The 13640-nt window shown below is 43.0% G+C and overlaps 1 protein-coding gene across 1 annotated transcript in view; it reads right to left on the bottom strand.

Annotated features, from left to right (window-relative positions):
* Positions 1–2010: 2010 nt before the first annotated feature.
* Positions 2011–13640, bottom strand: part of spg7 (SPG7 matrix AAA peptidase subunit, paraplegin) — a 110329-nt gene continuing 98699 nt past the window's right edge. The window contains exons 15-17 of the mRNA XM_072518050.1: positions 13286–13449; positions 8159–8236; positions 2011–3977 (exon numbers count right to left, since the gene is read on the bottom strand). Coding sequence (XP_072374151.1) covers positions 3777–3977; positions 8159–8236; positions 13286–13449 — 443 coding nt within the window. The 3' untranslated portion in view covers positions 2011–3776. The remainder of the gene's footprint in view (positions 3978–8158; positions 8237–13285; positions 13450–13640) is intronic.

Below are 13640 nucleotides of genomic sequence, written 5' to 3'. Positions count from 1 at the left end.
AAGTTTAGAAGACTGAGAGATGATCTTATTGAAACATGCAAGGTCCTGAGGGAACTTGATAGGATGGATGCCAAGAGAATGTTTCCTTTTGTGGGGAGACGAGAACTACTGACAACAGTTTAAGAATAATGGGTCTGATTTTTCAGATGAAGATGAGAAGAAATATTTTCTCTCAGATGGCCGTTAGTCTGTGCAATTCTGTTCCCCAGAAAGCAATGGAGGCTGGGCCATTTAATTTATTCAAAGCTGAGTTAGATAGATTTTTGATAGACAAGGGAGTTGAGGGTAATGGGAGCAGACAGGAAAGTGGAGTAGAGACCACAACCACATGAGCCATGATCTTATCAAATTCAACCCTCCATAAACAATATGTTAGGTAGATTGCTATGCTAAATTGCGCCTTAAATGTCTAATGATGTGCAGGTTAGGTGGATTGGCCATGACTGGGCGGCAGATGGTTAACACTGCTGCATCAGAGCTCCAGGGACCCGGGTTCAATTCCGGCTTCAGGTGACTGTGTGGAGTTTACACTTTGTCCCCGTGTCTGCGTGGGTTTACTCCAGTGTCCCGGTTTCTTCCCACAGTCCAACGATGTGCAGGTTAGGTGGATTAGCTATGATAAATTGCCCCTAAATTTCCAAAAGGTTAGGTGGAGGTACTAGACTGGAGGCGTGGGCTTAAGTAGGGTGCTCTTTCTAAGGGCTGGTGCAGACGCAAGGGGCCAAAAGGCCTACTTCTGCACTGTAAATTCTATGATCATTGTGCGGGGTTACAGGGTTTGGGCAAGGAAGTGGGCAAGGATAGGCTGCTGATTCGGAGGATCGGTGCAGACTTGGTAGGCCAATGGCCTCCTGCACTAGGGATTCTATGAATTCTGCTGCTTGTTCCTCAGTCACAGACCCTTTTATTTTCAGGAACTAAAGAGCAAATAGGAGTTCCCTTTCATATCCCAGGGAGGTTAGTTGTGCAAGATGCAAAACTTCATACTGAAAATCAGAATAAATTTTTTTTCCTGAAAATAGAACGGAGTTTTTTTGGAAAGAGGAATACAGGGTTAAATATTTCAAGTCTTTAACCTTTTAAAAACTGAAAACTTCAATCCTGCCTGCACAAATGCTGCCTGATCTGCGAGTGAACTTAGTCCAGGCTGTGACTGAACTTAGGAACCTGGTATGTTTGGCGAATTCCCACCCGGGACAAGATATTTTACACACATTTACAGGACATTGTATAAATCCCAACGTATTTTGCAACTGTGAGATAGCGAATAAACATACAATTATTTATATTAATAGCTTTCACAGCCTAAAATAATTTTTTTTTAAAGTTTTTATAAATTTAGAGTACCCAATTATTATTTTTTTCCAATTAAGGGGCAATTTAGCATGGCCAATCCACCTAACCTGCACATCTTTGGTTTGTGGGGGTGAAATCCACACAGACATGAGGAGAATGTGCAAACTCCACATGGACCATGACCCAGAGCCAGGATTCGAACCCAGGTCTTCAGCACCGCAGTTCCAGCGCTATCCAGTGTGCCACATGCCGCCCTTCTAAATTAATTTATAGTCAATTGAGTATTTTGAAGTGTAGTCACTGTTGCAGTTAGAATCATAGAATCCCTACAGTGCTAGGAGAAAATTTACCATGCCCAATCCACCTAACCTGCACATCTTTAGACTACAGGGAAACACAGCAGTTTGCTATTGCACAGCAAGGTTCAAAAAAACAGCAATGAGATAAATAACCAGGTAATTTGTTGTTGTGATTTTAGCCGAGAACTGCTTTATTCTTTTTCAAATAGTACTATGGGGAGTTTTAAGTCTACCTTAGGGCATAGATAGGATCTCAGTTTAATGCCATCTGAAGAAAGTAATTTCTTGTCAATATGTGTGATAGTAATCGAGGGTTATCACACAACAGTTATTTAAACAGAAAGCACAATACGGCAGTAATTTAATATATCGTAGATTGTTTTAAACAACTGAATGATTTAAGCCTTTGCAGTACTCTGTTGAGAAAATAATTTATTTAAGGGCATTACAGTTATCCAATATATGAATCATGTGTTTTGAACAATATTTTAGTAAACATGGGAATCCAGTCTTAGATAATTTAACAACCGTCAATGCACAATTAGAAGAAATGGAAGCACGTATTTTACATGACAGATTTTAAATGGTTTATCATACTGTACAAATATTCACAATAATACATCTGCATACAATTTCCAGGTAAATGTATTTAAAAACTAAACCAGAGTTTTTAAAAAAAAAATCATAACAGGTGGTTCCCAATGTAACTTTATTCAACATTCATTTACTGATGGAGTAACTAACATACAAATCCACGGCCTAGTCCAAAATAAATGTATGGAAAACTTGTTCCTGAATGAAAGAAAACAAAAACATTACTGAAAAGGCACTTAAAATAGATCAGCAACATCTGCTGCAATTGCCTCTTATATGAAATGCAATGATCTCCAAATTTTAGATCATAAGAAGCTCATTTACTGAACTACACGACTGATTCTCCTGTGGGTTTAATGCACAATGTGACATGGCAGTGAAACATACAGAACAGGGTTTTATGTTTTCAATATGTATTCAGCTAGTTGCCGAAACAGGATTGCAGAGAGATTACAAATTTTGGGCTAAGCAGTTCCAGATACAAAAAAGAGTGGAAAACAAAAAGATAGACAAGAACAACCAAAATTCCCTTTTCCTAACCTCTATCCAGAAACTAAAAAGTGAACCTAAAGATTTTGGATAAGGCAAGATCGAATATAGAAATAAAACTGACAGCAATATTTCAAGTTGTTGCACTCGAATTGTGAGAAAATCAAGATTTTTAAATATCAGTTTGTAGAACATTCATTTATAAAAGGATAAATATTTCATCTGCATACACCATTGGAAACAGTTCATCTAAAAGTGCTTTCCAGGATATTACAGGCTCAGCATCCTTTAATATTACATTCTCAGGTCCCCAATGGGTCTGGCCAATAAGTCCACTGATCAATATGTTAAGATCTGCGAGTTCCTCAACTTGACCTCTAATCTCAAACAGAACGGGACTATTTCAGTCAGGACAACACTGAAGTTGGCATCAGTGCATCCGAGTTGAAAGGAATTTGGACAGGTTTCCCACTTTGGACAGTTATCCAATGAGCCTTGTTGGCCATTATTAAACAAGGCAGCTAAAAGGAACTACAGATATTTGTGGAATGATACCTCAGCATGAGTCAGCATTTAAAGGATGGGAAGAAAAACAAAAGTTTTGCTTTCAAGATTCTCTTCAAAGCATAAGACCAAATAAATTCTTACATAATCAGCCTTCAATACCCCAAGCTTGAATTTATTCATGAATATCATATAATAGAACAGTGCAGCTAAAATGTTTAGTTGGAATAGATTCTTCAATATTGTGCCACAGTACTATTTTTAGCTAGGAAATTCTGTTGCTGCATAATAAAATACTTTGATAAACAGAAATCCAGTTTTAAGAAAAACACAATCTATTGCATTAGAGCATGGGAGATACTTTCTGTAAATCAACATTAATTACACACCGTGCCTATCCAAAATGGTACACAGCATTTTTCTATTTCATTAGATTAAACTGAGGTGTCCATCCGTAGCTAACATCAATCAAATTATAATTCAATCAATTGTCCCTTGGTTCTTGTAATCCCAGCTCGACCAACATTCTTAACTGTCCTTCCTTCATTTTACAAGGTTACAGCATTCGCCACTTAGTATTGCTAGGTAGCCAGCTTAAACTGGATTCAGGGTTTGTTCATCATCTTGTACATGCCTTGCTGGAGGTCCATCCTCCCCTGTATCTTGTTTGTCTTTCTCAGCTTCAATCCAGCTCTGGGGTGGTATCATTTTCTTTGGGCCAAAGGGTGGAGCACCGATAAGCATTTCAATGTCATCATAATTTAGAACTTCTTTCTCCATGAGTGCATTTGCAAGCTAAAATTAAAAATTAGAGAATTTGAACTGGAAGATTTTTTGTTTTAGAAAAGTCACAATTCAAATATCATGCCTAGGTTCAAAAGCTAAGATTAAATTACACATAATATGCAATTTTACTGGTAGAATTTCAAGCAGCACACCAAGATATAAGTTTGAATTCGACAAGTTTCTTTCGGAACAGTAAAAACTGACCACAGCACGCCATTCTCATGCAAGGGCGATTAAGCGAGTGAACATATTAGAGCTCCCAAAGTGGCTCAACGACTTTACCAGCATTTTTTTGTTTATTCGTCCTTGGAGTGTTGCTGGCAAGGCCCAATTTTTTGCCATCTCTAATTGCCCTTGTGGTGGTGCTGGTGACCCTCCAACATGAAGTGCTGAAATTCATGTGGTGTATAAAGTGCAAAAGTGCTTTTCAGGTAGGAGCTCCAGGATTTTAATCCAGCAACAGAAAAGGAACGGTCATAATAGTTCCAAATCAAGGTGGTATGTGGCTTGGAGGGAATTTACAGATGCTACCCCTTTCCTTCTAGGTGGTAGGGCATGAATTTCACCTACAACAACAAAGATTTGTGCATCTGAGTGGCAGGTAGAGTCATACAGAACTGGTAATGTAGCTGAACTCAATTGGGATAACGATAATCACATCAGTATTTTTGGTTGATTTCAGAGTTCTCATCAGCTGAATGTCACAGGAGGACATTAGATAAAGACAGGGTTGAGCTAGGCGGTAATACCACTGGAGTCAAATAGTCTAGTGACGTTCTCTATCTGGATCCATACATAAGTAATAGCTGTTGAATTTATTGGCATAAATCCACCCGTACCATTTTCTAGAGCTCTGAAGAGTCATATGGACCCGAAACATGAACTCTGATTCTCTCTCCACAGATGCTGCCAGACCTGCTGAGTTTATCCATTATTTTCTGTATTTATTGTTATTAATTACTTTGATGTAACCAGCCCAGCTTTTAACAAGGTGTTATGCACCAATATAGGACTACTTGCACATTGCTGGCTTCATTCATACTCCAACTTCATCTACTATTGCCGTAACTCTACTACCACTACAACCATACCCACAACAACTTGTATTTATAATAATCTAATAATCTTTATTAGACTGTCTAATATATATTATCAAAATATACTGTCTAATAAAATATTCCAAGATGCTTCACCGGAATGTTAAAGCAAAATTTGACACCAAACCACCTGAGGCAATACTAGGGCAGGGGAATCAAATCTTGGTCTAAGAGGTTTAAAAAGCGTCTTGAATGAGGGAAAACAGATTGAGATGTGGAGGAGGCTTAAGGAGGGAATCTCACCGCTGCAGATTGAGGCAACTGAGGGTGCAGCCACCCAAGATGCAGCAATTAAAATGCTCAAGAAATTCAAATTAGATGACCACAAATACGTTAGAGGCTTGCAGGTTTTAAGGAGATTACAGGTCGACGCCATGGGGGGAGGATTTGAAAACAAGAATGAGAATTTTAAAATAGGTCAGAGAACATTGGTTAAATGGGACTTGCTGCAAGCAAAGACACAGGGAGCAGAGTTTTAGATGAACTCAAGTTTATGGAGGGTATAATGTGGATGGACAAGAAGAACACTCTCCTCTCAGAACTGTCCCCCTAGGGACCTTCAGTTCAGAGGTTTCACCTCTTGACAGTTTTCGGATCAAGATTGGGTGAAACAAGGACTAGGGGGTTTTCACAGTAACTTCACTGCAGTGTTAATGTAAGCCTACTTGTGATACTAAGAAAGGTTATTATTATTAGTGGGTGCATTCACACATTTATGATTTTCCTGCTATATGCAATTGCTGGTGTTTCTGGTTTGATAAATTTTAACTAGAATTTTGACAGCTTCAGAAATTCAAACTTAGCATTCTTGTTTAAGTACTGCCAGCTCTGGACTGGAGTTCAAATCTCTAGCCACACATTCTTTCTCAGAGGTGAATCTCCAAAGAAATGGCCAGGAAGCAGCTATTTGCAGGCAGACTCTCTTGTCTTCCCAACAAGCATTTGCTGTTCGTAATCGGGTGATAAATTCTGAGCATGTATGTTGCGAATATTTCTCAATGTGAAAAATATCCCTTGCTACAGGCAAGCTTTGTGAGATGGATAGCTCCATTCGAGGTGGAAGATTTTTGCCTTTTTGAGCCTTGGAGAGTTGAATGGGGCTGAAATGTGTAGCTGTCTGCTTAGTTTCACCACTGCATCAAAAACTGTGGATGTAGCTTGAGTTTCAGTAAGGTTTGTCACTTGGATCTGCCTGAAAAAGACCTAATGACAGATAACCACACTTTGAGGTGTAAGCAGCTGCTGGCACGACCCAAAATAGCCTGTGTTATACAGTTTATGATCTGCTTTTTTAATTGACATTTTTGGCAATCCAATAATAGGTGCTTGTGTGGGATAAACCACAAACCCCACCCCACCATCAACCCAGTATGCATTTGAGGGAAAATAAATAAAATTCAATATATTTTTTTCCAATATTTAAAATGCGCCAAATTTTACTTCCAGCAGGTGTAGCTTTTGAAGCTGCATATTAGACCCAGGTGTTCTCTCTTCTCAGATCTAAAAGGACTTCAAAAGCTGCACCTGGGTAAATACAACAGATAATTAAGAAAATATCTTGTAGAAAGTATCATATTGATTTCAATTCTCCACTCCCCACAGCATTTATCTAAGGTCTTATTTTATCTGAACTCTCGTTTTACAGCACCCACCCACACCCTATTGCACCCGAGTGTTTTCTGTACATAACGCTTTTAGAAATGTAATTTGAGAGGTTTTTGAAAAGTATACTACTGTGTTTTGTAACTATAAAGAATATTCACTATTCTCGGTGATGGCCAGATGTGCACGATAACTAAGTTTTTATTCTAAGCATTACTCTACAGGAACAGCAAGTGGAATTTAGAATATACTTAGAATTATTATTCCTTGATTTTAAGTATTCAGAAAGAGTAACCTCCTGGGATTTGCAGTTTCGTTTTTTGTAAGAAAGAGAATCACTGAACACTGGTGAAGATCGTTTAAGTATATGGACTACCAATCATTGCAAAAAAGCATAGAATAGTTCAAAGTAATTAAGACTTGTAGTTCTACCAAATATGTAGCTCAATATTCATTACACAAACATCAACATGCCAGCTAGTACTACAATTAACATGAAACCCATATCTCATGAACAAATACAAAAAAGTGATGAATAACTTTAATACATTATCTAATTTGGCCTTTTTGGATTAGGAAAAGCAAAATATTGCAAACCAGAGCATGTAAGCAGACCAGAGAGCGGACACAATCGCGGGAGCAAACCCGAGAGTGGCCGCAAACTCGGGAGCAAACCCGAGAGCGGACGCAAACTCGGGAGCAAACCCGAGAGCGGACGCAAACTCGGGAGCAAACCCGAGAGCGGACGCAAACGCGGGACCAAACCCGAGAGCGGGTGCAAACTCGGGAGCAAACCATAGAGCGGACCCAAACGTGGGAGCAAACCATAGAGCGGACGCAAACTTGGGAGCAAACCCAAGAGCGGACGCAAACGCGGGACCAAACCCGAGAGCGGACGCAAACACGGGAGCAAACCATAGAGCGGACGCAAACGTGGGAGCAAACCCGAGAGCGGACGCAAACGCGGGACCAAACCCGAGAGCGGACGCAAACGCGGGACCAAACCCGAGAGCGGGTGCAAACTCGGGAGCAAACCATAGAGCGGACCCAAACTCGGGAGCAAACCCGAGAGCGGGCGCAAACTCGGGAGCAAACCCGAGAGCGGACGCAAACGCGGGACCAAACCCGAGAGCGGACCCAAACTCGGGAGCAAACCCGAGAGCGGGCGCAAACTTGGGAGCAAACCCGAGAGCGGACGCAAACGCGGGACCAAACCCGAGAGCGGGTGCAAACTCGGGAGCAAACCATAGAGCGGACGCAAACGTGGGAGCAAACCTGAGAGCGGACCCAAACATGGGAGCAAACCTGAGAGCGGCCGCAAACGTGGGAACAAACCCGAGAGCTGGAGCGCATACAACCAGGCGTGCGAGAATGTAAGCATCCGGGTGCACGTGCATCTGAGATAGTGAGCAAGCACGAGAGAGTATGTGCGACTGAAACAGGAGAGAAATATTCCTTCCTCTTTGTTCAAATGAGGAATATGTAACTTACTGCAAGGAGTTTATCCCGGTTATCCAGTAAGAGCTTCTCTGTGTGCCTGTAAGCACTAGCCACCAATATATTGACTTCCTGTGGAATTAAGAAAATCAGTGAAAGACTGCATGCGTTACTAAAGACAATTATTGGGAATATTCATTCAATTGAACTTATGATAACGATATAAAATAATTTCACAATGAAACACCGACTCAACTCACCTTTTTTGTTAGTTTACCATAGTGTTATTAGTGAGATCAGCTTAAAAGTCTAAAATAGGAGTATCAACAACCATTATCAATACTGAAATTTACAAATTGCATCACACACACTCCTCATTCCCACTTCATAAAGGCATTATAAAGCAAAATGTGACACTAAAGCTTACAAGGCAACATTCGGCTAAACGCTTGGCCAAATAGGTAGACTTTAAGGAGCATCTTGAATGAAGAAAGAGACGGATAGGGATTGAGAGCTTTAGGAAGGGAATTCTAGAGCTTAGGCAGTTGCAGGCAGGGAAACCAATGGTGCGGCATTAAAAATTGAGATATTCTAGAGGCCAAATTAGATGAGTGAAGATAATTTCAGAGGATTATGGGGCTGGGAGAGATTACGGAGGTGGGTATTTGACACGGAGCAGGATAGGCCTCCACTGGATACAAGAGAAAATTGGCTGTCCACCCAAGTTTCACAGCATCACGTGGTCCTTACATGAAAACATACATGGCACCATTCAGTTCAGAGGTTTCACCTCTTGACAGTTTTCAGATCAAGATTGGGTGAAAAAAGGTTGCAACTTAGCCCCGACTCGGTTTTGTATATTTTTCTCTACCCCATGCCCTCCCTGCCATAACACAACAGTTAGGAGCAGGAGTAGGCTATTCGGCCCCTTGAATCTGCTCCGCCATGGCTGATCGGATTATGGCCTTAACTCCAGTTGCCTGTCTGCCCCCATAACCTTCGACTCCCTTGCTGATCAAAAATCTATCTAATGCAGCCTTGAACATATTCAGTGACCCTGGAAGAAGTGTGTGGGGGGGGGGGGGGGGGGGGCACTTCCTGGGGAAGAGAATTCCATAGACTAATGGCACTCAGAGAAAACAATTCTCCTCATCTCAGTCTTAAAGAGGAGACCCCTATTTTTTAAGCTGTGTCTCCCAGTTTTAGGCTCCTCCACAAGGGGAAACCTCCTCTCAGCATTCACCATCAAGTCCCAGCAGGGGACTTATATTTCAATAAGATCGCCTCTCGCTTTTCTAAACTCCAATGGGTATAGAGCCAACGTTTCCTCACAAGATAACCCCTTCATCACAGGAATAAGTCAAATGAACCTTCTCTGAATTGCTTCTCATTATTATTATCACCGAATGATCAGATGGGAAACTTCTCAACCTATCAAGACCGAAAGGCAAAATAAAAAAGTAGCTTGTCCTGATCACAGAACTTCAGCACGTCGATGATTTTGCCCAGATACAAAACCAGCTCCAAATGCTGGTGGACCATCTGTCCAATGCCTGTGTCAATTTCTCCCTCATCAATTGTGTCAGGGAACCTGTAGTTCTGGGACAAGCTACTGTGCCTCTGCTGGTGATCAGACTCAACAGCACATCACTGGAAGGACTCAGCAAAGCTAACTTGAGTCTACGCTGACAGACAACCTGCCTCTTGAAGAACTGAGCACGTGCATTAGAAGGACCGCCACCATTAGCAACTGACTAACAAAACAGGCATGGAGAAACAAACTGAGCTACAGTTCCAAGATGCTTATCTACAAGGCCTAAAATCCACAGCACATTGCTGAATGGCAGTGACGTTTTAGACAACTTCCACCTGCAAAAAGGTTCAATAACTTCCATCTTCGGTATCTGCGATGCATCCTTGGCAACATATGGACAGGCAAACTCCTTTCTAGGGCAAACTAAGCACTAAGTTAACACTAGTAAAGCAAAGAGGTCTTTGCTGGCATGTGCACAGGATGGACGACGGCAATATTTCCAAGGATATATTACACAGGGAGGTAGCCTGTGCTAAGAGATCAGCTCGTGCCCGAAGCTCAGTTTCAAGTATTCTGCTAAAAGAGACATAAAACCGCTCAACATCAGTGATGACCAGAAAGAAATTTGAGCTGACGATCAATGCAAATGGGAAAAAAACAGCCGTGGACAGGAATCGTGGTAGATTTTGCCTTTCCAGTCAGCTTGTTCAGCTACCAAAAATAGTACAGCAGAGCTCAACTGACCTCGCCTCATCTCGGAACGGGGGGGGGGGGGGGGGGGGGGCAGGTCAGGGAGGGCTTGGAGTCAAACCATCTTGAGCACCTGCCAGCAGCAGAGTGGCAGTGCACACCCTTCTGGTGGGATGAGTGACGGCTGGCTGAATGGCAAATCAAACCAGAATCCTGTTCCGACCAAAAGGATTGAAATTCTGGAAATACATATACAATCCAAAGTATGCTTTTTGCTCATCAGCTAAGGCGGCAAGAAGCTGCTAGGGATTGTGCAGGTGCAGGAGCTGGGGGTGGTGGATTGGTGTCCGCATAAGAAAAGGTCATTGGGATGTTCACGGCCTTCTATGAGGGGCTTTATAAGTCAGAGCCACCAGAGGACGAGCAAGGAGTGGCAGAGTTATTAGAGGGGTTGGAGTTCCGCCAGGTGGGAAAGAACTGTGGTGGGGGGGGGGGGGGGGGTTTGAGGTGTAGTTTGTGTTGGAGGAGGTTCGTACGGCCTTGGGGAAGATGCAGATGAGGAAGGCGCCGGGGCCAGATGGGTTCCTGGTAGAATTCGACAAGACATTTGCGGATCTGTTGGCCTCATTGGTGCTGGGGATGTGCAATGGCTCATTGGCACGGGGTTGCACCCGGAGACATTGGAACTGGCGTCCATTTCTCTTCTTTTGGAAAAATACAAGGACCCCACAGAGTGTGGGTCGTCCGGGCCGATTTCTCTACTCAACTTGGATATGAAACCTTTGCCTAAGATGGTTGGCGCCCTGTATCCTGAAGGTTGTGGGGGAAGATCAGACAGGCGTTGTGAAGGGTAGGAAGCTGGTATCCTTAACGTTGTGGTAGGGATGGAACTGGATATAATCATATCTTTGGATGCAGAAAGGTGTTCAATAGGGTTGAATGGAGCTACCTGTTCGCGGTTCTGGAGAAGTTTGGTATCGGTCCTGGGTTTATTTTGTGGGTGCAACTGCTATATGAGGCACTGTCTGCGAGTGTGCGAACTAACAGCATGAGTTCAGGGTCCTTTAGGCTGCATAGGGGAATGAGATAGGGGTGACCCATGTCTCCGTTGTTGTTCACACTGGTGATCGAGCCATTGGCAATTACCCTGACAGCTTCGGACAAGTGGAGAGGGATTGCATGTGTGGGGGTGTAGAAGATAGTGTAGTACAGGGTGTCTTTGTATGCCGACAATCTTTTGTTCTCCTCTATGTAAGAGACCCAGTGACAGTGATGGGGGATACTGAAGAGGTTCGGTTCCTTGTCGGGATATAAACTAAATGTTGAGAAGAGAATTTTGTGGTTGGGTCCGGGGGGGGGGGGGGGCTGCCGTTTCATCTGCGGGTTTAGCTGAAACTAGTTTCTGCTATCTGGGGGTCCAGGTGGCATGGGATTGGGCACGGCTTTGCAAATAGAATTTCACTAGCTGGCGGTAGGGTTAGGGCAGATTTGCCGAGATGGGACAGCCTTCCATTGTTGCTGGCAAGCCGGGTTCAGGCTATTAAGATGAGTATCTTGCCACGATGTGTTTTTTTCTTTTTTTTTTATAAACATTTTATTGAGGTATTTATGGTTTTATAACAGTAAAAGAAGAAACAGTGTAAGTACAATTATAAACATAGTACAAAAGCCGTCTTCCTCTCTCACAGGTCCCACCTTTTCTAGCCTCCTACTCTACACTAAACTACCCCCACAGCCCCCCCCCCCCCCCCTTCTGCTGACGGTTAATTTTCCCTAAAGAAGTCGACAAACGGCTGCCACTTCCTGGCGAACCCTAACATTGACCCCCCTCGAAGGCGAGCTGGATTTTCTCAAGGTGTGTGTTTTTCTTTCAATGCCTCCCAGTCTTCCTGCCTAAGGTATTTTGCGGTGGTTGGAGTGGCTCATAACAGGGTACATATGGGCGGAGAGAACTCCTTGGATTCGGAGGGGGGTTTTGCAGAGGGGGAGGCAGGCGCTCCTGAAGTTGGTGTTTTATTATTGGTCGGTCAATGTGGAGAATGTGCTGGATTGGTTTGGGGACCAGGAAATCACTTGGGTGCGGATGGAGTCGGGGTCTGCCAGGGGTCAAGCTTGGAGGCACTGGTAATGTCATCTCTGCCGTTTGCCCAGCAAAATATTCTTCGAATCCGTTTGTGACCAATATATTACAGATATGGCGACAACTCCGCTAAAACCTTAAGCTGTGGGTAGTATCAAGGTGGGCCCCTATCTTTAGGAACTATCTGTTCACCGGCGAAATTGGAAGTCACATTTGGGGGGTGCAAAGGCATGGGGTTGGAGAGGGTGTAGGACTTTTATTTGGAGGGTCAGTTTGCAAACTGGAAGGAGTTGAAAGAGAAAGTAAGACTTGGGGAGACTGGATATGTTCAGGCACTTTCGTGATTGGGTTCGGTAGGCTTTTTTGACATTCCCAGAGGCGCTGCCATCCATTTTGCTGGAAACGATACTCTTCTGTGTGGGGTTGGACACAGGCGGATTATGGGGGAGAGCAGGTTTTGTTTGAGGAGGTGAAGGCCAGATGTGAGGAGGGGCTGGGACTCATTTTGGAGAAGGTGGTGTGGAGTGAGTCACTCCGCAAGGTGAACGGGGGGGGGAAAGAGTTGTTATAGACGTTGATAGGAGTTTGGCTTTTTGGGTGTTGACACACGTATTATTATTGTTTTGTTTCCCCCATGTCACCGTCCGTGTGGAGTTTGCACATTCTCCATGTGTCTGAATGGGTCTCACCTCCACAACCCAAAGATGTGCAGGTAGGAGGATTGCCCGCGTAAGTTGCTCCTTAGTTGGAAAACAAAGAAAGTACTTTACATTTTAAAAATATATATTGCTTTGTTGCAATTTGTATAAAATGTTGAAAATTCAATGAAAATACTTTTTAAAAATGTTGGTGATCCTATATCACTGTAAAAACTTACATGATCCATGTGCTCCTGGAGTCCTTGGCTGAATGGTCGTCGACCAATTACTCCCATTTCCTCTGTATCAGGGAACGAAATGTGTCCAAATGTTTCAACCATTCCATAGGATTTCACCATGGAGTAAGCCACTCTTGTAACTTTTCGCAAGTCATCCTGAGCGCCTGAATATTAAAAATTGTATAATTTCAATCCAGGAATTACAACTGAGATACCCAGTGCCACAGTGGTTAGCACTGCTGTGTCTCAGTGCCAGGAATCCAGGTTCAATTCCGGCCTTGGGACACTGTTTGTGCGGTGTTTGTATGTTCTCCCCATGTCTGCGTGGATTTCCTCCGAACGTTCTGGTTTCCCC

This window comes from Scyliorhinus torazame, chromosome 10 (genome assembly GCF_047496885.1).
Source record: "Scyliorhinus torazame isolate Kashiwa2021f chromosome 10, sScyTor2.1, whole genome shotgun sequence".
In the NCBI taxonomy this organism is placed as follows: domain Eukaryota; kingdom Metazoa; phylum Chordata; class Chondrichthyes; order Carcharhiniformes; family Scyliorhinidae; genus Scyliorhinus; species Scyliorhinus torazame.
This window is presented reverse-complemented; position numbering and strand designations above follow the sequence as displayed.